Source organism: Melanotaenia boesemani, chromosome 11 (genome assembly GCF_017639745.1).
Source record: "Melanotaenia boesemani isolate fMelBoe1 chromosome 11, fMelBoe1.pri, whole genome shotgun sequence".
Lineage (NCBI taxonomy): Eukaryota > Metazoa > Chordata > Actinopteri > Atheriniformes > Melanotaeniidae > Melanotaenia > Melanotaenia boesemani.
The window spans coordinates 13,139,879-13,163,913 of NC_055692.1; the positions used below are offsets into that span (position 1 = coordinate 13,139,879).

At 38.7% G+C, this 24,035-nt stretch overlaps 2 protein-coding genes across 4 annotated transcripts in view; one reads left to right on the forward strand and one right to left on the reverse strand.

Moving 5' to 3' along the window:
- LOC121649103 (dmX-like protein 1) overlaps nt 1-12,227 on the forward strand; it is a 56,712-nt gene extending 44,485 nt beyond the window's left edge. For all 3 annotated transcript variants that reach the window (XM_041999661.1, XM_041999663.1, XM_041999662.1), the window contains 9 exons: nt 969-1,087; nt 2,474-2,621; nt 4,378-4,438; nt 4,922-5,049; nt 5,643-5,720; nt 5,821-5,912; nt 6,081-6,133; nt 7,552-7,769; nt 9,115-12,227. In XM_041999661.1, the coding sequence (XP_041855595.1) occupies nt 969-1,087; nt 2,474-2,621; nt 4,378-4,438; nt 4,922-5,049; nt 5,643-5,720; nt 5,821-5,912; nt 6,081-6,133; nt 7,552-7,769; nt 9,115-9,345 (1,128 nt within the window). In that variant the 3' untranslated portion in view covers nt 9,346-12,227. The remainder of the gene's footprint in view (nt 1-968; nt 1,088-2,473; nt 2,622-4,377; nt 4,439-4,921; nt 5,050-5,642; nt 5,721-5,820; nt 5,913-6,080; nt 6,134-7,551; nt 7,770-9,114) is intronic.
- Nucleotides 12,228-13,137: 910 nt separating this feature from the next.
- hsd17b4 (hydroxysteroid (17-beta) dehydrogenase 4) overlaps nt 13,138-24,035 on the reverse strand; it is a 32,946-nt gene continuing 22,048 nt past the window's right edge. The window contains exons 15-25 of the mRNA XM_041999664.1: nt 23,793-23,844; nt 23,478-23,549; nt 22,689-22,792; nt 20,470-20,535; nt 19,500-19,569; nt 19,237-19,343; nt 18,013-18,099; nt 17,792-17,878; nt 16,180-16,318; nt 14,802-14,929; nt 13,138-13,958 (exon numbers count right to left, since the gene is read on the reverse strand). Coding sequence (XP_041855598.1) covers nt 13,869-13,958; nt 14,802-14,929; nt 16,180-16,318; nt 17,792-17,878; nt 18,013-18,099; nt 19,237-19,343; nt 19,500-19,569; nt 20,470-20,535; nt 22,689-22,792; nt 23,478-23,549; nt 23,793-23,844 — 1,002 coding nt within the window. The 3' untranslated portion in view covers nt 13,138-13,868. The remainder of the gene's footprint in view (nt 13,959-14,801; nt 14,930-16,179; nt 16,319-17,791; nt 17,879-18,012; nt 18,100-19,236; nt 19,344-19,499; nt 19,570-20,469; nt 20,536-22,688; nt 22,793-23,477; nt 23,550-23,792; nt 23,845-24,035) is intronic.

The following is a 24,035-nucleotide window of genomic DNA, read 5'->3' on the forward strand; positions in this document are numbered from 1 at the left end:
TACTGTTACTGGAAAGATAAACATACAAACATAAGTTTCCTTGTTTCAAAATTACTCAGTCATGTTGTATTTAACAGAAAACAGAATACATAGATGAATTTTGGATAAATGGAAGATTTGAAGGTTTTGAAGCTAAAATATATGTTCATGTTGATTTAAAATATGTTTATTCTGAATTTGGAGCATTTAAACTCTCTTTGAATCAAATCAAAAATAGAAAAAAAGGTCTTAACTTGAGCCAAGTTCAAGACAAAGATAGAAGTCTTTTGTCTGGTGGCACAACCCTTACATCATATCCCGAGCTTTTTATTGTTGCTGAGCCTGTTTTTCTTTGTTTGATGAGAAGAAGAGGTTCAGACTCTTGATACCTGTGGTTGAACACAGTTCTTTATCGTCTGCTGCTGGCTTTTTCTCAGCGGTGATAAAAGGGAATTCATCCTCGTTCCGTCATTAAAAGCAAACGTTTGGATAGGTTTGTGACCAGAGGCAAAGTCTAGCCAGGAAAAAAGTTTTCGTCTCATTCTTGTGGACTTTCAGATGTTCAAAGTCTGAGAACAGAAGTGCCTTTACACTAGTTATCATGCTAAAGTGCATCTGTGCCTGAAGTCCGACATATGGAGAAGAGGCAGATCTGTTTATAGGCAGGAAGACTCATCTGTACACCCACAACAAAAGCAGGAGCATGAAGTAGCACCGCCCATCATATAGTTAGTTGTGGCCCACATTTTTTTTTACAGTGTATACAAGTAACATTTTGATAATGACGTTAACATACTTGGATACGTAACACTAATGTGAGCACTGGACAGAAGGGGAATTGAAGGGGGGTCAGTGGTACTTGAGCACAGTGCAGATTGATTGTGTTTGATGTGGAGGCGCTCTGAGACTTAACCTATTTTCCTCACTGCCGTCCCCTCTGTCCTCCTCCACTCCTTTTTCCTAACTTCTTGATTTTGTTTGTCTCCAAGGCAAATCGTAATTGTTTAGTCATGGCCTCCACACATGACATTCAGGAGCTGGATGTGTCATCCATCTTGGCCACACAGATCATGACTTGGATCGACGAAGAGGAGACTGAAGCCAAAGGGTAACATAGCAACCTGTGTGTTTGTTTGTGTCTTTGCATATTTATACTTGTTCTGATTGTACACATAGGACAGTGTGATTGGTTGTCAGTGCTGGTACTGACTTGAGTTTTCACTAGGGTTGTAATAGTACAGCAAAATCAGTTTGGTACAGAACTTGGTTTTATGGTCATGGTTCGGTTTTTTTCAGTAGAGTAAGGGAATAAATGCAAAACATAAAACTGCTAGGCTTTGGTGTAAATAGGAACGTTTAAATAGGATGTTTAATGACATTTAAAATTAAACAAAAAAGAAAACTGTTTGCAGTAAATTCTCCAATAAAAGATTCTTACATGAATACAAATATGGCATAAATAGAGAAATGCCCGCTCTATTTTAGTGGACCGTATCTGGACATACATATTATAAAGGAGGGAGAGAAGTTTAAAAAAAAAAGAGAAAAGAAAATTCACTCAAACGAGTACAAATATTAATTTAATCCACAGTTCAATGTTTTTTAATTGCATGTATGATTTAAAAGAATGCAACATATGAATAGTTGCAAGGCTATTACACGTTTGGTTAATAAAATAATTGTTTTAATGAGCACACATTTTCAGAGAACGTCTGTAAAAACTGTCTGTAAGGTAAAATCCCTTTAACCATTTTACATTTTATTTACTTTATAGTATTTGTTTATTGTTAAAAGCAAATGTTGTCAGAAAATATAAATATAACAAAAGTTCTTTTTTCGGCTCTTTAAAAGAGAAATAATTTAATCACCGTAGGAAAAAAGGCTGTCATGCTTTCCGTATTGATTTTGTGGTTCGAGCACAGTTCATCCAACAAGTTTTTGGCAAGAGCGCGCTTCATTCCACATGTGGAGGGGGCGGGGCTACAGGGCGGAGCAGATCTCGATCACAGCTCCACACAAAACCGGCATTTACATCCTTCCCTGGGAAACTGACGTGCTCCAGACAGGACATTTTAACAACGGAAGAGAGTCTTCAGACGCTGATTTCTCCTTAAAACTGTAGCTAGCCATGGTGTCCGTTAGCCAGAGGCAGTTACTCGTCCATGTGGGAACTCAGTACACTTTTGTTCCATATCGAACGTTCCACACCGACAAATCCGAATACAAACACATGTACCGTTAAACCTTTAGTCTCCACATTTGTGTTAGTGTAACCCAAGCTCTTAATGTTAGTTTTTTTTTTATTTCTCACAGCACAATCACATTTACTCGCATCTCACTAAATTTGAACAGTGCAAACAAAAAAAAAGCTGTTTTGTTGCATATAATATATAACAATTAGACAACAAGTAATGCTTGAAAATGCAGAATGAATTTGTCGAACACAACTCCGGTATCTGATTCTTTATGTATATATATTACTTTCTGTCTGTAGTGTTGGTGGAGATGACTTCCTGGTGGTGCATACACGGGATGATTTTGCTGCTCTCCATGGCACCACACCGTACACCCACAGCAGCCCCGGCACACCAATCAATGTGCCGTGGCTAGGAGGCCTGCAGACGGGCAGGGGTGCCTCTGTGGTAAGATCCAAACCTGCATTTTTATGGTATAATCCGAGTCAGGCAAAGTTGTCTGTTGAATGCAAACCAAACTAAATACTGATGAGAGTTTGCCAAACAGTCATCATTTGCACATAACACCGTACGCATGACTTCTGTGCAAACAATATTTCATAAGAAATTTGCCTCGTGAGATGAAACAAGAACACTTTTAAAGAATTAGTTTAGTTATTTAAGAGATGATTAAAAGGTCATGTCTATTGTTTGTTTTTGTTGTTTTTTTTATCCTTGGCTTGATTTAAATACTTTCAGATTAGATGTAATATAAGGAGCATACAGTTTGTACCAGCATGGTGCTGCAGGTTCTATACTCATTACAGTCAAGAAGCAATGGCTTTATAATGTGTAATACCTTCTTTCTGGAATTAACTGATGTTGTCTGTTGCTCTGAATCTGCCCTTCTTTGTACTCAAAGCAAAACCCTCAAAGCAGTTCAAATGACTTGCATTAATTATTCATCTTTGTCTGCAACCAGTTTGCCAAAAGCACCATGGCTGCTAACATTAGTTCCCCTTATCTGCTTACAAAAAACTACAGTGTTGCTGCCTACTTGTGAGACACAAGGCCAAAATCTGCAGTTTCTCCTGTTTTTGTGAAATCTTTAAAAAACTATTTTTACTCTAAGCTTGAGCTGGTTCCAGTGTGTGTAGTGTCTTGGAATCAAGTTGATGTGAGTCATGTTTGTTGATATTTAACCAGTTATTACCCTCATGCAGACTGGACAATAAGAGCCACTCTGCATTGCAATTATTTCAGTCATCAGTCGAACAATTTGCTGACAGTTGGAGGAGAAAACATTTTGAGATAATAACAAAAAAAGAAAGAAAAAAGAGAAAAGAAAAACACTTGCCATGTGTCTCTCTGGGGACAATGTGAAATGGAAAATAGTAATTGAACTGTAATTTATTCCATGCTACATGGTAATAGAACAGCCATCTATTAATGCTGCAGCTTAAAACAGTATTAAACATTAGCTCATTTATAGCCTTACCAGCATTATCAAATTCCTGTCGGCTTTCCAGAAATGAATGGATTTTCTCAGTTTTTTTATAGACTTATCAGTTGTGATGAGGTCTATAATAACTACCTAATGTATGCTTATGCAGATGTTCTTGGTTGACAGATGATAATTTATTGCTTCGTACCTTCCTTATTTAGTCTTTGAGTTCTTTAGACACCTTTTCATTCTGATGTCACTGATCTGTTACAGCTGTTCAGCAATTTATGGAATATGGACTCAATACTCCTGAAGGATGTCCAATTCTAATTATTACAACAGGCACATAAAAATTACAAAGCAAATTAGATATGACACAAAGTTAAACTACTGAATGTTTTTCTATTTCACTTAATACACTTTCTCAACATAGTACCAACAAAAAAGGATTTTCAAGGCATTTTAATGAGAATAAAGAAGTTTAATTCTGTCCAGCTACAGCTCTACATCCTGACATCCCAAAACAAGAATGAAGATAATGGTTTGAAATTAGGTGGAAATTCAAAGATCCATCCATTTACGCTGTAATCAAAGCCATAGTAGCTGAAACACAGTATTATTTTTATTTATTTATTTTTCTTTCATTATTCCATTTTTTCTGTACTTAAACTGGAAAAAATTACAATCAGTTACAATAATTTTAGGGAAAAAAATGTTCAAGGTATATATATATTTTTTTAACTAAAATTTTTATTCTGCTTTTCGCTTTCCTTCTCCCAGATGATTAAGAGAAATATCAACAATGTGAGAAGAATGACCTCCCATCCCACGCTGCCATACTGTAAGTACAACAGAGTCTGTGTGTAGAGTAGAAGAGCACCAGCCTTTTTAAAAGCCATCCAGACTTCATCTTTTTGTGATAAAAACAGCTTTCATGGATGGTTACATCACCCAGAAACTTTCCCTTGTGCAAATTCGTGGCAACTAGAACAAACTTCTTTTTTTTGTTTGTTTGTAGCTGATTCACAAAAGGCTTTGTGACCTCTTACGCTACATCTGTGTATTTTACTCTAAAACTGCAACGTTGGGACCGAGTTGTGAGGCCTTTAGGTGTTATAATTCCCAGCATGTCTAAAAAACGTCTCTTGCAGCATGTATAAATGAATAGTTTCCTTAATCAATAATGCAGTAGAAGCTGTTTTTTTATGTTGTTGGGAACAAACAAATGCCAAATCCTCATGTTGAGATCTGAACACTCACTGAGGTTTACTGGAAAAATGAGCAATTCTGTTGTCACAGTGAGTTTTTTCCTGTTTTGTTTAAGACCTGACCGGAGCTCAGGATGGTAGTGTGAGGATGTTTGAATGGGGCCACTCCCAGCAGATCACCTGCTTTAGAAGCCCAGGGAACTCCAGAGTCACCAGGATACGATTCAACCACCAAGGAAACAAGGTTACAAAGTCACCCACACCCTGTACACCTGCATACTCTGGAAGAGTGAACCCTGAACTGTTTACCACCACTGCAGATGTCAGACTATTCTTAGATTTGCAACATGACAGTACAGTGATGTGAAGCTGTCAGGTTTCAGAAATGTTTTTTTCACACTTAGTGTCACAAATGTGCCACGCAGGCACGCACCACAGTGGGGAGTTTGACTTCAGCACACATTGTTACTCAGCTGAGTGAAGCCAGCATTTTGAAGTCGGGCACTTGCTGCAAGCTAATAATTTTCTCAGATGGTGCCTCTCCTTTGCCAGTACGGTCTTATCTGCTTTTTCTGGCCCACAGAATGAAATATGCTTATTAAGAGAATAAAAACAGAACTCTTCATTTTTAGTTATATAAGTGATGCTTGGACTTCATTGAGCCACTAGCTTGTTTTGGAAGATAACTTTAGCACACTCCAGTGCACGTGAAGGGAGGAATGATCTCTAGTGCTCGGCTGAGCTCCCAACCATCAGCTTTTGTCTCTCAGTTGTAAAATAAAGGGTAATTCTTAATCACAGCAAATCCTTACATCTCCTTTTTGTATATTTTTGTAGTTTGGTATTGTAGATGCTGATGGGAGTTTGAGTCTCTGGCAGACCAGCACAAGTGGGAATACACCCAAGCCGTACCTGGTAAACATTTAGTCTCTTTATTCTCTTAAAGTTGCCTTGTTTTCTTATTTTCATCCTCCACTTTTTTTTTTATTTTTTCTTCTGCATTTTTCTCTTCCAGACTTTGCAGTGCCACAACAAGACAGCTCATGACTTTGTCTTTGTGGGCTCTTCCTCCCTTATTGCCACTGCGGGCCTTTCAACAGATAACAGGTAAAGATATTTGAGAGAAGATTTTCTTCCCAAGTTGTTTTCACAGTTTGTCCCTTCTGCGCACAAACTTTATTAAATGCTGAATATTTTTCCATTCAGATTTATTAAAATGTAGCTAAGATGATGCAGAAGTGTAAAATAATTAGCATTATTTTCTTCATGCTACAGGAACGTGTGTCTCTGGGACACTCTTGTGACTCCGGCTAACAGCCTCGTTCATGGTAAGATGCAGCACAGTAAACAGCCCTATGAAGGGATCTGCTGATTTACAGCTTGAAGTTTTTACAGCTTTAATCAAATAAATCTTTATATGGAACTGAAGCATACATTTTGAGAAGACCTTAAAATACACAAGCTGTCCAAAAAAATGTCACCACCTGGTTTTAACTAAGCAAATAGGTACGGGCCTCCTATTGGAGGATATGTCAGCTGGCAGCAAGTTATTTAATCCTAATTGATACTTCTCATTTCTTAAACAACCATTTTGGAAGACACATCCTGTGGTCATGGAAAAGATGTTAATCCGTTTCAGAAGAATCAAATCACTGGCATGCATCAAGCAAAGAAAACTGTTTTAAGAGCTGTTATTATTTAAAAGTGGAAGGACAGTGGGGAACCATTGTCTTTCTGAAAGAAATGTGGTTGGGAAAAATGATGAACGTGATCGCGATCACAGTAAAATCAAATCATAAAAACAACCATAGAAGTCCCAGGTATGTTTAGTAATGAAAGTAAAAAGCATTTCTACAGACACAATGCAAACTCAAAGGATTGGGACTAAAATAAAGAGCTGTGTAGCCCTCATAAAACCACTTATCAGAGAGGCTAATCAGGAAAAAAAAGGCTTCAGTTTGCTAGGGAGCATAAAGATTGGACTCCGGAGCAATGGAAGAAGGTCATGTGGTCTGATGAGACCACATTTACCCTGTTCCAGACAGATGGGAGCATCAGGGTAAGAAGAGAGGCAGATGAAGTGAAGCAGCTATCATGCCTGGTGTCTACTGTACAAGTCTGTGGTGGCAGTGTGATGATCTGGGGTTGCTGCAGTTGGTCAGGTCTAGATTAACATTATGAGCCCAAAGAATGAGTCAGCTGACGACCTGAATATACTGAATGAGCAGGTTATTCCATCAGTGGATTTTTTTCTTCCCTGATGGCCATATTCACTATTCTCAAATTGTGAGGACATCCGATGCTTATCAGATATCATTCTCACACATGGATTGGCCACCACAGATTCTAGACCTTATCCCAGTTTATAATCCTTGGGATGTGCTGGAGCAGTTTCCCTCTCCCATCATCACGAAGATCGTGGCAAATGCAACACTGGATGGAAATAAATGTGACACTGCAGCTTATTGAAATGATACCACAGTGAATGTGTGCTGTAATAAAAGCTAAAGAGTTTATTTTTTCGACTGGTAGAGTTTAAACATCGGTTTAGTTTTTTCTTTCTGCCTCTGCTGTCAGTGGTGTTGTCAACCTTATAAATTTATTTAATTCTTATATAAGAAAATAAAGTCAAAACAGTGACATTTTCTGCTGTTTCTCTTACTTTAAACCAAAATCATTGTGTAATGCTACCCTTTTTCTTTGCTTTTACTCTTTCATCCTCCACTAACCACGACATCCTCGGTAGCTTTCTGCTGCCATGAGTCTGGTGCCACCGTGCTCTCGATGGCCTCCAGACAGCAGCTGCTTATCACAGGCGGAAGGAAAGGCTGGATCAGTGTCTTGGAGCTTCCACACAGGCACCAGCGGCAGAGCTTCCAGGCCCACGACTCCCCGGTCAAAGCTCTGGCTGTTGATCCAACTGAGGACTGCTTCATCAGTGGTTCAGCTGAGGGAAACATTAAGGTATTTTGAATTTCTTCCCTTTCATAAAGGGATGAAATAATTTCAGTAAAATAAATGTTTGACCCTCTGAGAAGGCTATTCTAGAGAAGGAGACAAGATAGTTAATCGTTTAATATTTAAATATTTTTCCTTATTTATTAATGCTTTCAGACTCGGTTTAAAGTGAAGAGCTTGATCATTAAGTATAAAAAGGTGCTTGAATTTCTTTTACAAAGTCAGTGCAACACTGGGAATAGTAATTCTAAAAGAATTTCAAGTCTGGATAAATAAAACACATTCAATCATTCCTTCTGCACAAAGTAAACTCATCCCTGACAAAACAGTCCTCCAGGTGTTTGGCACCCAGGTGTGAACATCTCTGGCTCTCCTCCACATCAGCAATCAGATGACTGTTGTGTTTATACAAAGGGGCAGTGAGCCCCATCAAAGTCAATAGAAATCAATGTTCCTTGATGATTAACCACCTGCTCAGGACAGCAGTGACTGATGGGAACTAATTTGTTGAGGTGAAGTTTAAAAAAAAAAAAAAAAAAAAAAGAAGGAAATGGTTTGATTGAACAGACAGGAGACGTCCATGGCGAATATATTTCCTGGGATGGCAGGTCTTTAATCTTTTTTCAGCTGAATACAGTGGTGCAGATCACACAGCTGTCACTCCATGGCTGAAGCCTTTGTGTCATTACATTGTAGAAGAAATGGTGCAGTGCCCATCTGCTTGAAATTCAAATGACGCTTGTGTTAAATGATTGCTCAGAAAAAGCCTCCAAAGCTCTGTTTGATGTATTCATCATATTCATATGTCTACGAACTTGGAGATGATTATGCTGTTGATTCCAAAGTTTTAAAAGTTTTTTGATGAGAGTCCAAGACTTGGAAGATTAGCTAATATACACTGTAGTCCATTAAATACCTTATACATGATAAAGCTCTCACACGGGATTGTTCAGAGTAGATATTCATTGTGTAGTTCTTCTATTTGCTGATTTGAGGCAAAACAACTTAAAGGATGGTGCCATTCTGTTTTTATCTATTACATCATATCATCCTGACTGTCTGTGCCACATGGCTGAATTGATCTCTTTCAATGTATATTGGTGTAAATCCTCAGAAATTAGTAATAAATATGTAGTTTTAAGATGGGCTACCGCTATGCTTGCAGCTCTAAGAGGTCATATCAAGGTTGTGGTACTTTGAGGAATTTTTATGGCAGTTTTACCACATTTGGGGGAAAAAAAAAGATTAAGAAGAGTTGAATGAGCCTTTAAAGTGCTGCACTTCTAAAGAAGATGTATGTGTGGAATTCCTCCCTTCATAAACTGTTTTCTGATCTTCCTTGCCTCCCCAGGTGTGGAGCCTGACCACACAGAGTCTCCTCTACACCTTCCCTAACGAACACGCTCGCCAGTCGCTGTTCAGGAACCTCGGGACGGGCGTGATGCAGATCGAGGTGGGACCAGCCAACCACATCTTTTCTTGCGGCGCAGATGGTACCATGAAGATGAGGATCCTTCCCAACCGGTTCAGTGTTATGAACAACCACGGCAACCTCAGGAGCGATGTCAAATTCTTCATATAGATGGGGAAAATATGGCATCAAAGCTCTTCAGCTGAGGAATGTGAAATGCTTCTTTTCATAGTGATGAAGCCAAAGTTCCCAGCGCTTTTGTGGAAAATGTTGTCACACCTAATTAGAAGAATGGCTGCAATGGCTTCATTTTGGGGGAATGATGACATGACAGAGCAATGATGTGAGCTTTGAAGAACATCTTTAATGACGAAACAAGCTAAATCCTTGTGTGATTCGCTGACTTTGACAAAGCAGAAGCTTGTCGTCCGATCAATGGGGCGCTGAACGTGACCGAACATGAAATGATCTGCTGTGATTTTTTGTTTCTTTTCACGAATTATGTGAACTCACATTTGGCTTTAAAGGCGACCAAGCACAGTAGCTAAAGTGAGCACAGGGTAGTAACTGAGAGCAATCGGAATAAACTGAACAAACACAAGAACCCAGCTGGAAATGATCTGCTTCAGCCTGCCATCTCAGTGTCTACTGGACAGCACATGAAGAGCCTTTTTTTGCACAGAGATTAAAGCTGTAGAAGGAGTGAAATTGGACTGAAATCTAAAGCTGTAGCATTGTTCCCATACAATATCAGCTTGTCTTTTAGTTAAGTTAGTAAATGACTTCATCTGGAGTCGCTGATGGAGTGTTGACTTTGTTTGCAGTGTGTCATACGGGGACAATAGTGATTCCTTTCTGGGGTTTAAAATCCCCACAACACTGGTAAACACCGTCGAGTCCTTTCAGGACATTGCAGTGAGGCTGGTGGACATTAAACGAAGCACATCCGGTGACACGGATTCCCAGCGCACTCTGCTGCTCCATAGAAACAGAGATGACACCTTCTGGGTTGGACAACAGAAGACCAGATGTTCGTCTCGATCAAAACACACATTAGAAACGAGCAATTGTCAACGTCATGTCCCCGTCATTGTGTCGCACTTTCATTTTAGAAGCTTTGCTGGACCTCCTCTCCAGCTGAACACAGAAAATCTTTTTCTTTTTTTTTTTTTATAAAAGTGGAAATAAACATATCTCTTATATTAAAAGCAGTAGTTAAGCATTTCAGGAAATGTGTGCATCTGCTTTCCGGTGGAGCTCCCATGTTTGTCTGAATATGAGGCTAGCAGCTAATTAGTTAAGCTGAAGGATTGGAAAACGGCCAGCCTGGCTCTGTCCGGCAGAAACAAACTCAGTCGGCCTGAAGAATAATACCGGTGATATTAACGTGTAATAGCTAAGTAGTCATGGATAACCTTAAGTTGAACATCTCTGAGTCCAACAGATGATGCCAGGTGGACCATGAGCAAGTCAGGCTAGCTGCTTTCTTGTTTCTCTTCAAAGCTAAGTTCAAACTACTGCTGTCAAGAGTTATATCCATCTCCTGAGCTTTCTCTGCCAGAAAGCAAATATATCCCCAAATAGGAACCTATTCCTTAACTAAGGTAGTAAAAATTAGTGACTTTGAGTTTAAAGTGTGCTCCAACGCAACTGCTCTTTCTGTATTTGCACATAAGCTAAATTAAGCTAAACTGTAGTGTGATATGCCTACATATAAGCAGGACGACAGTACAGACATCAGTGTTTGGTTATAAGATAATAAGTGTGATGTTCATGTATCCCAGCATAGATTTAACCAGTTGTATTATTATTATTGTTATTAAGTGTCCTTAAACTACTTGTGCCAACCTGGTACAGTACTGGTACTGTTGGCTAATATTGATTATTGTTGATATTCAGTGGCACAAAGTAGCTTTAAGCAAGGCCCTCCACAAATACCTTTTCTGGACGTGTTTTAGATTTTTTGAAATATTAAGATGAACATGTAGCAAGAGAATTAGCTGTTGACAATAGATGGGGGTCTAGGTGGGACATTAAATGCATTTGAATGGAAATTATTTTTTATTCCAGCAACAAGGTCTGTCCCTTCCATAGACTCCAAGCTTTGCTTTTCCACATGGATCATGATAGACAGTTGCCTTGGAAGCAATATTGTTTGCCTTGTAGCTAATTTAATTAGCAGATTTGCTTTATCTAGTTTGCTGTTAAAGACTTTGTCACCGTTCTAATAATCACCTTTTTTATCATGCAGCTTCTTCTATCATCCAAAGCAGCACATTGCTTTCAGCACAATCTAATATAAGCTGATGTACGATATGATGCTTCTTCCACTTGAATAAGGAAGGGGCTCATGCAAAGTGTCCGATACAGAGTAATCCTCTAAGTTTACTATCAGTAGAAGCTTGTGCTACTGTAGGGAAATAATAGACATTAGCTTTAACTTCAGGGCAGATGGCTGAGATAAAGCAGTTTTAATGCAGTTATGCATATACATAAATCCATAAACTAAGCTTCTTATGATTCATGTTTAATCCCAACAACTAGTTATAGTCGAATGGTGGGTTATGATAAAAGCCACTTTACAAAGATTATTATCCTGTATAGACAGATTATTCTATATTTATGATATATGTTCATATTTAGGAGTAAAAACTTTTTCCCCTTCCTTTACCTTAAAAATCAAAGTGGTTGGAAGAGAGTAATTCTGCAGCAACTGGAGTAAAATCAGTTTTTATCAAAGCCAAATGTTATGTACACAGACTCAAAAATAAAACTTTCTTTTTTTTTTTAATCACTTACTGCTTATTTCTTTAAAGACCTGCATCACAAACAGCTCCACAGCATTGGTGTGTCAGGTTGTAGATGTTGCACTGGACAATAAAATAAAATAACTTGTTGGCTTTATTTAAAAAAGATAGAAATAAAGTAAAGCTTTTTTCCCTTCTTCAACCTTGCAAATGTGAATTTAATCAGATAATTATAATTTTCTAATGTAAATTGTTTAAATATTTACAGAAAATGTACTGATGTAATAAAAGAATTGTGGAAAACGAGTAGGTGTTTTCAGTCATTTTAACCAGATCAGATTAACAAATTTATATTTCAAACTATTCAAATTGGAAGGAAAAGCACAAACATCTACATACGCCACAAAATCATTAAACACACATTGTTCCCCATCTTTGAGGTTCATGTGGTACATATATGTAAATCTCACCAACAGTTATAGATACCGATACGTCTCATTAGTTATGTTTTGTGTACACGACTTGCACTGACACCTACACCTTTACAACTACAACCAATGTCTCACATTGTCTTTGTACTCTACCAGAAGTACCTACACTTAAGTGCAAATACTTCAGATTTGTACTTGAGTCTGAACTGCTCCAACATGGATGTTACAAGCTGCATCTAGTAGAAATTTATCTTTAAAATCCTCAATTAGGCACATACTATCTTCCTCTGTTGTGACATTCCTGCACTTCTTTGCACATTACTTCTAGCTTTTGATGGTACTTGTATGAAGGTAGCAGCCGGACTGGGAACCACATCTCCCATGTTCCCCTACTGGAGAACAAACAAGACCCCACCCATGAAAACTGACATGAGTGGAAATCCAGGACAAGGCTTCATGTTTGTCACTGTGATAATTAAATGAAAAGCTAAACCGCTGACATGTTAAAAATGTGTTTCAATTAACGCATTCTGCTTCATTTACGCTCCACATTTCCCTGCATGCGACCAGTGACCAAACATTTAATGGGCCGCTGCCAACACTAATCTCTGTCCTGTGTCTACAAGTCGGTGATATTCTCATACAAATATCTGTTGTCTTTTAGCTGTTTTGGGTCTTAAGGCTTTACCTGGTCTTTAGTAAGTAAAGGCACATCTAGTATTTAATGGGATTTTAGATTTTTTTGCAGCCTGTTATGGCAAATAAGAACAAACCAAAATGATGGGGAAGTTCAGCAAGTTATTTTAAAATTAACAAAAAACTAAGTAATTAAAACTAATTAAAATATTGTCAAATTTACAGTGATGTGAAGCAACAAAAACATCTCTGCAGTCTACATCAGGTCTGAATGGGTTAAAGTAGAAAAACTTTATATTCTGTATAATTATTGTTATTTTTATTAGAATAAACATTACATTCATTACAACTATGTATTACAGTATTTAGTAAAATCTGTATTTTTATATCTTACACAATCTCTGCATTGATCAGATCCATAAAACTGTCTCACATTTAAACAGTCAGCAAAGCTATATAACAAACCACACAGTCATGGCTTCTGTAAGGCGGAGATGAAAAACTGGTTTAGAGTTTAGATGTCATATAATCTGGTTTAACTGTAGCAGACAAGTAGAAATTATTAAAAATTAATTTTGTGAATGAAGGAAATGTTTGTCATAGATATACAAGCTGCACAGTGTTAATGTTTCTCCAGATGCCAACAGCTGCAAATTTGGCCCAAAATTTTTAAATTTATATGATATAACAAAGGAATTTATTTAATCTGTGTTTGAGACACTTAACAAAAACTTAATGCTACTGAATTCATTGTGAATTATTGCTTTCTCTGATTTTTAGAAATTTCTCTTGAAAGGCAAAGCACACAAAGTGCGAACAGGAATCAGGAACTGGAGAGAGTTGGTGCTCCTGGAGACATCTGATTGGCTGGTGGAGGAGCTCACAACTTGGCGTAATCCTTCAAGATGACCTCCAGCTTCTGACTCAGCATGATGTTTCCTTTAACCTTCAGCTTTCCAGCAAAGAACGCCTACAAAACAACAAAGACTTCAGTTAATTTTTTTTTTTTTTTTCTTGGCCCCAAATGATGCACAAGTTGTTTTGTTGACGTAACTCGTACACGAGTGCAGAGATCATTTCACACAAAACATAAAGGCTTGTTCTCCGGGCAAAAGCTAAATATGTGACCACTGGTGTTTTATCAGCAGCACGGCAGAAGAATATTCATGAGGTCCGGGCTGAGCGTGCAGCAGAGAAGTCCCTTTACCGGGTGATTCAAACCGCTGATGATGTGCGCCGCTTTCCTCTGCTGAAAAATCAATTACATGACGGGGGTTATGATGACCCCAGATGACAGTTGGCGGCATCCCTTTCAACTCCGCCAACTAATCTTCCCCCCGCTGCTTCTTTCATCATCGTAGAGGCTGGAAAAGACCCAGCCTGAGGGTGCTTCAGCACCCAGTCTGCTGACTCTCTTTGTGAAAAGCACACACACACACACACAAACACCATCCTCAGATCAATAAGAAGCACTCCAGGAAGCATATAAATTCTGTACAGTGACGGCCACTCCCGCTGACAGATGGGATGCAACAGACATAACAAGTAGTGTGGATTGATTACCCACACAGTGTTTTCTGATCTAACTCCAAGATCATTGTTGCTGCTTCTTTTTTTCCTTTCTTTAAAAATTGGACATGACAAGAAGATGTCATTACAGATTGAAGGGCATTTGTACTGTAACCAAAATGTACAGGAAGTGATTTAATTATGAAAATACTTTTTCCTAAACTTCAGTTAAATGGTTCCCCCGCACAAGTCAAAGTGCTTTGAAGAGCAATGCAAAGCATATAAACGATTTCTTCTGTGTTACCTTCTGAGGCACGAGTTTCCCCATCACCACCTCCATGAAATCCTCATCTGACACAGTGAAGGTCACGTCCACCTTCCCGCTGTATGGCCCTTTGTGCAAGGAGCCACTGCCATTCTTTAGATCAATGGCTGCAGGAAGACGAGAAAAAAAGAAGGAATTCATCATGAAACACATAAAGCTTCAACCCCCCCCACCCCCCAGTTAACTTTTTCTGTTCTTCAACTTTATCCACATGTTGACTAAAATCTTATCTTGGTTTTAAAAAGCCAACTTGGTGAAACAAGCTTAACTGTGCAGCTCATTCTGATAGTTTAGCCTTTGTTTTAAATAGTTCTGCAAGACTGAATTAGGTGCTGAAGACACTGAAAAGCATGAAAACACAAGAGCAGACAACCTACTTACAAATGAAGTGTGACCCGTGGAATAATCACTTAAAATTCCCATGAAAAATCTCAGAATGATAATAGTATTTAAGTTTCCATAAAAAAATTAAAATAAATTGTCAGCTTCCCGTAGCCTGAGCAGGCACAGCCAACAATTCTGCATCAATCGTGCTAAAATTTGAATTTTTTTTTAGTTTTTCTAGGAAATGACAATGTCTAAAAGTCTTTTTAAGGGCTGGTACACAAGTTTATTGACTACTTGCATTTAGAGCACTAAAACCAACTATTCAGACTAACACATGCAACCAAACAGAAAACCAAACCTAAGATGCAGCCTTCAAAAAAGCATATAAACTGCTCCATGTTAAAGGCAAATACAGTCACTTTCTTTAATGGGGGTCTCTGTTTTTTGTTTTTTTTATAAAAGCTTTATTCAGTACAAGAAAAGCTATGTGTTAGCTTCCCTGAAACAGATGCACATGTGCCTTCGATTGTGTATGCATGGCTGAACCATGTCAGGACAACAAAGAGCTTAAGAGCAGGAAATAAGATGCATAGGAGGGAGAGAGGCAACACAGAACTATATGTTCATGTGGAAAGAAGCAGTTTAGTGCTGTATTAAGTTTTAAAATATTGTATAATGAATTTTAAGAACATCAGCATCAGTTCTGGCCCTCTGTCAGTGCTTGGTATTTGCTTAACTGACATTTTCTTGTATATTAATTTCCTGCCTCTAAGCTCTCTGGACAGCTTGATCTTTCTCTCATCTGTGTTCTTAGTGCAGCAGTTTATCATTCTTTCATCACATGAACCTGTCATAGGTGTCTTGCCAGCACATTACTGCCTAAAATCATCTTCTCTATTATGCTCTTTTTCTATGCTTTTAATGCCGTTTTGCTGCAAAAATAATTTCCTTTTGTGGGAGAAGAATGACCAGAACTGATGTCATGGTGCAGGTGGGTTAGAGGTGTTTGCAGAGCATTGAGTGCACTCACTCCACTCTGCAGCTTTCTTGCCATCCTTTGTGATCTCCCAGCCAAACACAGCATTCACCTTCTTGACCAACTCTGAGCCCAAATCTTTAATACGACGCCCGATTTCTGCAAACACCAGCTCGCTCTGAAGATCTCCTCCCTGCAGAGGCAAAAATGACAGAAACACTCGTTTCAACAGATGATTGGGTAAAAGTACACGATTGTTTAGTCCAAATCAAGGGTGCCAATTTAGTGAAGAAGAATGGAGTGGTGGGTTCCACAGGAAAAACAATTGGCATAAACGGTCCATCACTGAATGGCTTACTGCACCTTGCAATTTTAAAATTAAACAATTTGTAAATGACAGATCAGAATTTCCTCTTATTTTTAACAAGACCGTTTTTTTTCTATGGCTGCTTCTCTGTCGCACTTCCACAAAAACTGCCAGCTCGGATCACTGGCTTTAGATAACATCACATACATCTGTGGCAGAACATGATTCCTACGACACGCTGTCAGGACACTCAGGCAAATAATGCATGTACAACCAGAAGCATTCAACAACTTGTCATTGCCAACCTGACAGAAGCCTGTTAGGAGGTTACAGTATGATATGAAACAAATTTAGACAGTGGCAACATTTCCCAGCAGCCCTGATGCAAAACATTTAAGTTTACGTTGTTTATGTTATGTTAGTGTCCAGTGGTAGTTTATGTTGGTGTTATTTTTGTGCTCATCTATATAGAACACCATAGAGAGGGAGAGAGGCCTGAACTAAAGATGAGCAATCTGCGAGAAACTGCTAAATCAAGAGCAATTTCTGACTAATTCTCTTCAACATTAAATGATGAAGTCTTCACATATTCCATCCTCTTACAGATCACAATATCATCAATGTGATGAGAATCAGAAGAAATCACTGTGCGCATGGGACGTAGCTGAAAATCAGTATAAGATGCCTGTGATACTCGGGCCTTAAGCAGCACTGGATTAAAACAAACATGTGTTTCATGGAAATCACTGCATAGTTCCAGGAAGACTTCTAGAAATCATTATCTCTGGACACAGATTGCAGAGAAGAAGGACCATCTGGCTTGCCAGCAATCAAACCTTGCTAGGTTCAAAAGCCTGCATCTCTGATGGTATAGGGGGTGCATTAGTGCCTATGGAAATGGCAACTTGCACATCTGGAAAGGCACCATCAATGCTTAAAAGGTATATGCATGTTTTAGAGAAACATTTGTCCCATCCAGGTGACATCTTTTTTCAGACAAGGCCTTGTATTTTTGAGCAACTGTCTGGATTTTTCACCAGTTAAAAACATTTGGTACATCATGAAATGCAAAATAAAATAAAGACCAGAGACTGCTGAGCAGCAGTGGTTTTAAAAAAAAGAAAGGACTTGTTCAAAAGATGCCCTGCTGCCATTTAATGACATGAGCCAGCTTTACCAGCTTGTTAATAAATGATGTAGTGAGCTTTGAATGCGATATGTGACCCCCCACCTTTTAGACACCATAGTCCTGTTCAGCAAAAGCAAATGAAAAGCAGATTCAGACTGCCATGACAGTATCTGAAAAAAGAAAATGCTGCAGGATTTTTGACAGAAAGGAGCATCTTCAGACTGAGTTACCTGAATGGGATTTTCTGGGGAAGCGTTTGTTGGGCCATGTAAATCCACGTAGGCCCCAGCCAGCACAACAGCACCAGTCTCTTTCACCTGTGTGACAAAGGCGAGAGCTGATCAGAACAAAAATGTAAAGAACTTTGCAATAACATCAGAAATTAGTTCTAATAAAAATCGGTCAGTTTAATTTATCTATTCAGTCTGTTAACTGCATAAATAACACTCACTTTGCACTGCATGTGGATTCTGTTGCCCTCCTTCCACATCTCCGTCTGCAGGGACTGACCTGGAATCACCGGCTTTGCAAAGCGAACCTAAAAAAGAAAAGCAAAGAGGTTAAAAATCTGTGGATCTGCGATTTCATCAGATACAGATTTCTTTGTTATTCATGAATTTTATTATTCTAAACCCGACTAACTTAAATTACTGTAGGAGCTTTTTCAATTTCTACAAAAACACATTCGCTGTAAATATTTTTTTTTCCACTTAATGAATGCCACCAGTCCATAGATGGATGTTTTTTTCTAAAATATTAAATTAAACTGACATTTTAGTCTAAATGCCCCACTAAATTTGCTGTTAAGTTTAATTCACAATGTGGATGAAAACATAATATATAAGAGGTAGATAAAAAAAAAAAGTTAATGATTACTCATTACAGCAGTCTGACAAAAGCAGTATAAACTGAAGACAGATCAAAATCAATAAATAAATGTTTGCTGTTGTAAATCAGTTCATGACTGAAATGTGGCAAAAGAGGGCAAAAACAGTCAAGCAAAAAAAAACTACAATATTAGATACAATGCTGGGCCGAAAAGAAAAGAAGAAAAGAGAGACATTAGAAACTAAGCACAATGGAAAAGTACTGCAGAGATGAATATGTCTGGCAGCTAGTTATTTAACTCTGATGCAGTGGGCAGCTTCTGAAGTTGTGAAAGAGTGATTCAGAGAGCATGAGACATTTTAAAGATCAAAAGGCCCCATTGAAAATCTTTGGGACTGTGATGAAGAATTTACACTGTAGGCAGACTCTCCCGTCATCACAGCTATTTATTTATTGGAATAAAAACGTCACGTTGATGAATATGTGGTGTAAACTAAGCAAAATGTGGTCCAACAAGATATTAGTCTGATTATTTTTAAGTCAGGTGATCGATTAAAATATATTTCACTGCAGTGTACAAATGACGATAACCTGGTCAGCCATGAGGTGGTAATGCTGCCATGCAAAACCTTTATTTTCTTTATTTTGGGTTAATTCTGCACACACCTTATTTCAGATTAAGGCAACACAATCACGGTAAATTCATTTTTCATGTCAAAGTCTGACCATCTGTGCATGCTGCAAGCGACGGATCTGGATAGCTTTTTCAGAACTAGAAAACTGAATTCTCTCCTGTGCTTCTTGTGTAAGGCCCAGTGACTCAAAATGTGAGACAGGCAACGCTCACCTTGATAGCCTTGAATCTGGAGGGATCGTTGTCCGCAAACTGCTTGAGGACGTGTCGCCCAGCAAAGCCAAATGAGCACAAACCATGCAGGATGGGAGTCTTGAAGCCTGGCCAAATAGCATTTTTAAGTGCAGTGTTCATGTATAGAAATCAAAACACTTCATTTGTCAAGAAGTTCCTGGGAAAGATTTAGTGTTGACCAAAACAAAAAAATATGACCATTTGAAATACTGTAAACCCAAAATAGATGGACAGACGCTCACCTCCCATGGCAGCAAAGCTGGGGTCGATGTGAAGTGGGTTCCAGTCTCCACTCAGACGGTACAAGGCTGCCTGTAACCAGACGGGAAGCAGACATGTTTAGACCCACACTCACCAGCCACTTCATTAGGTTTATTTGTTCAATCACTTAGTAACAAAAAGCTAATCTAATAATGTGGATGTCAGAAGTCAGAGGAGAAAGGGCAGACTGGTTGGAGAGGAGGGACAGGCAACAGGAACTCAAAAAGCCACATGTTCCAACCAAGGTATGCAGAATACCATCTCTGAACCCACAACATGTCAAACCTTGAAGCAGAGTGGACTACCACTCATGTCAGCTAAGAACAGGAAGCTGGGGCTGCAGTTCACACACACTCAACAAAACTGGACAATAGTAGATGGAGAAACATTGGTGCGATGAGTCTTGATTTTAGCTGCAACATTTAGACGGTAGAGTCAGAATTGGAAGTAAAGAACATGAAATCATGGATCCATCCTGCTTTGTAGCAACAGTTCAGGCTGCTGGTGGTAAAATGGTGTCCACGCCACCACCATGTCCATCCCTTTATGACTACAGTGGACCCATATTCTACCTCCAGTAGGATAATACCCCTTAACTTCTCAAACACAGATACAGAATGAGATTAAATTGTCTCAAAGACACCTAAAATAAGAATGTCTTTGAAGTGATACGGCTGCAGTCATTTTCAGTGCATTGGGTATTTAGCGTCATATTCCCTCTTCTGTTTTCCTGCCTGCTGCACCGTAAAGTCAGCAATCTATTTCTTTCTACGACACGACAAACCTCGCTCAACACTTCTGCTGTGCACTAAACATTTTGTCTCAAACTTTATGTTTTTTTTTGTTTGTTTGTTTGTTTTAGGGGGGAAAAAAAACATTATGTTCTATTTTCATCCACATATCAATTCAGCTGATTTATTCTGCAACAAAAACCCACACAGACACACTCACTTGGTCTCTCGTGGTTGAATCAATCACTACAGCATCTGGTGCGCGCTTAGGAGGAGGCAGTGGAGCCTGGAGGAAAAAAATAAAGAAGAAAAAAAATTTTATTATGAGGCAGCATTTATAATATTGCTTCTTAAATAAATGAATAAATAAAAATTGGAAGCAGTGTAAAATGTAAATGAAAACCAGAATGCAGTGATTTGCATATGAGTTGATTATTAGAGAAGAATCTTTTAACCAACACCAACAATTCAGGAGCTGAGTTGATGGACTGCTGTTTAGACCAGTGTAAGGTCTCAACTCCTACAGTTTTGTTGTAATGTGCTGATATTCTCTAAGACAAACATTATGTGGGGAGCAATATTTGTCCTTCCAAACACCCACAGATTTCATTCAGCATTAATGAGACCTTCACAGATGTTCAAGACGCCCATGTCATCAAGGATGGATGAACAAAAGGTTGTACCATATTCCTTTTCCTTAGGAAAAACAATGTGCATGATTTCTGAAATGCATTTGAAGTTTTAATTCATCACATCACAAGCCAAATTTTCCAAGTTCACCTCAGTGGATAAGGTTGAGTCCTGAGAAGGCAGCAAAATTTCACAAGTTTTATTTTGTGTTTCTCCAAATAATGGTCTTTTGCCATCAATATCCGAATTTTTTAAAACTATGAATTACTGATGTCATATTTAAAATAGGATTCTATAACTGAAACTACAAATTACAGGAAATTACACCCATCTAGGCCTGTCACGATAACAAATTTAGCTGTACGATAAATTTTCTCAGAAATTATCGCGATAAACGATAATATTGCGCAAAGCGCTAATGTGTCATTTTGAGACCATTCTCAACTAATATAATAATAATAATGCAAGTACACATTTTCAAAGATCAATAAACTAAATAAATAAAAGCGCCTTTTTCACATAAGCCGGGACGCCGGCCCAAAAGTAATGCAGCCCACTGGGAATCCTCCCAAACCTCTCGATTAGCCGGCATTGCTCTTAATGTGTATTTTGTCAAATACGCTAGTGTTAACCATTCCCGCTTCTTATCCGCCGATAGTAGTCGGAGGACACGGGGGAGATCCGTCCTCTCCAGGGCCGAAGTGGAGTTGGCTTCGGGGTTAACTCCCAATTACTCTCTTCTCTCGCCGCTCACGGCGTGGAGCACCATAAAAAAAAGGAAACAGCGGTTGTGCTGAGAAACGGCTTTATTATAACGCACCGTTATTGTTTTTCCTGACTGTTCTGCCTAACCGCTCCGTCTCTTCTCTTCACACCTTTTCTTCTTCTGCTACTCTCGTTCCTCATAAGCTCTTCTTCTCCTCCCTCTGCGCTCACGCTCACTCTCACGCGCACTGAGCTGCTGGATCGCACACACAAAGTTAGACACATCGCACAACACTAGTATATAGGCTGACTCTATTTGCGTAATGTGCCTGCGGATTACAGGGGTTATTACGGTAGACCAGGAAGTGGGGGCTTTGTACTGACGTCGTAAGCTAGATGTGTGTGTTCTGCTTACATGTGGGGAGCAGCGAAATGATAAAAGAGGAGGTGCTTGCATCTATTATTTCTCCATTCGACTTATTTACATATTTCAGCATGAGAATCGGAGGTTTAGCGCGAGAGCGTGAGAAGCCACTTAAATGCGCAAGTCTCACGGCCATTGCGTGTTGGCAGCCCTGCAAAACAAATGCGGCTTACCGGCTCGTGCTGCAACATGCTGCAGTCAAGTATGACACCAGAGAGATCACTCCGCAAGAAACCAGAGCGTTGAGTCGAAATACGCCATAGTGAAACCTATTGTCATACACAGTTTATGGTAAAGGGGGGACTAATAAAAATTATCGCGGCCGGCAAACTTATCGTGCTCTTATTTTCTTATCGTTCAATTAATTGACTTATTGCTTATCGCGACAGGCCTACACCCATCCATGCAGTTTCTATACTGACCTACTCTAAAAGGATAAATTATGATGAAGAAACCAGGACTTACTAGAAACAAAGAGACAAATGAAGGACCATTCTTTTCTACTCAAACATTTCTCCACTCTAATCATCTTTGTGCCATTTTCAGTTAAACATAGTCTAAATGATCTGTAATTCATTGCATTTTGTTTTTAAATGATTTCCAAGGCATCACAAGTTATCAGAAATAAAGTTTTAGGAAAGATGCTGGCATCATTTCAGGAAGTAACACATAAAACATACTTTGGCTTTCTCTGAGCTTCTCTTCCCTCCGAAGCCTCCGGCTCCGACCACAAACACTGAAAACTGGTTGTAGCACACCAGCTCGTTGCCACTGTAGGTGTTCACTGTCAGCAAGGGGAAAAAAAAGATGCTTTTAAGGCCAATTCATAGGTGAAGGAAGTATTCAAATGTCTTCTTCACACATTTCATTTAATAGCGAAGCATTTCGACTTAAGTAGTCTAAGTAGGAGGAAGCAGTCAAACAGAGGCCGAATGCAAAGAAGCAAATTATTATTAGTAAAATGCAATCAGATCATTGTATGGGCTGATTTAATTCATTAGGTCAATTTAAATATCATTGCCTGTAGAAAACCACAGCTGTTTTCACAAGCAGGAAACTTGGTGTGTGGTTTTCACCCAGTATAAATGTACTTTCACCCTAACAGAAACTGACTGGTTTCTTGTGCATGAAAACATTTTATGGACCACCCCTCTGCAAATACACAGGGAACCTCCGGTCTCATGTTTTTTGTGGTTTTAAGTTAATTATAGATAAGAGTGGTTCTAATAGCATCCATCTCTGTGGAGTTGTCAAGCTAAAATATGAGCCGTTCATGGTCCATTATGCCAATCCCTGTAGACACAGACTGTAAATTAAGTTTTATTTATTCAGCCTGAGAGGCAACTCTCAGAAAAAAAAAGACACATTAAAGTGTTAAAAACAAATGAATATGGAATAAATACTATATATGATAAAAGCTGAACCCCCAAAGGGCAAAAAAAAAAAAGAAGAAAAGAAAAACCACTCACCATCCAGGAGTATGACAGCTCCAGATCCTTTGTCCAACACGTCTGCCACAGTGGACTCAGAAGTAAGCGTACCTGAAAATGTATTGGTTTATAAAACAATCTATGATGGCTTTAGAGGTAAACCACACGCTATCCTAACCTTAAATGCAACATAAACAATTAGCTTAACATCAACAGACGGACTCTGTTTAATGCTAAAATGAACTAACATGATTTGTTGTATACAGCAAGCAAGAGACTTCATTCCAGTTTTCATATGGCAGGAATTATAATACACATTTAGATACAACAAATTGTGTATTAATCGGGGGGTACCTGAAGTTGGCAGAGGTTTGTAAAGCTCCAGATACTGCTCTCCATGCAAAACCTGGCAAAACATGGCATCAGCTATGATATATGTTTATATTGGAGTCTTTACGCCACATTAGCATGAGTAACATGCGTACTTGTACAGATTGCCTTTTGTGCAAGATTGTGTGAAATAAGCCATATGCATTAACATATTTACTAAGTCATGCACACACTTGCACACAAGCAAGATCACACATGAACAAATTT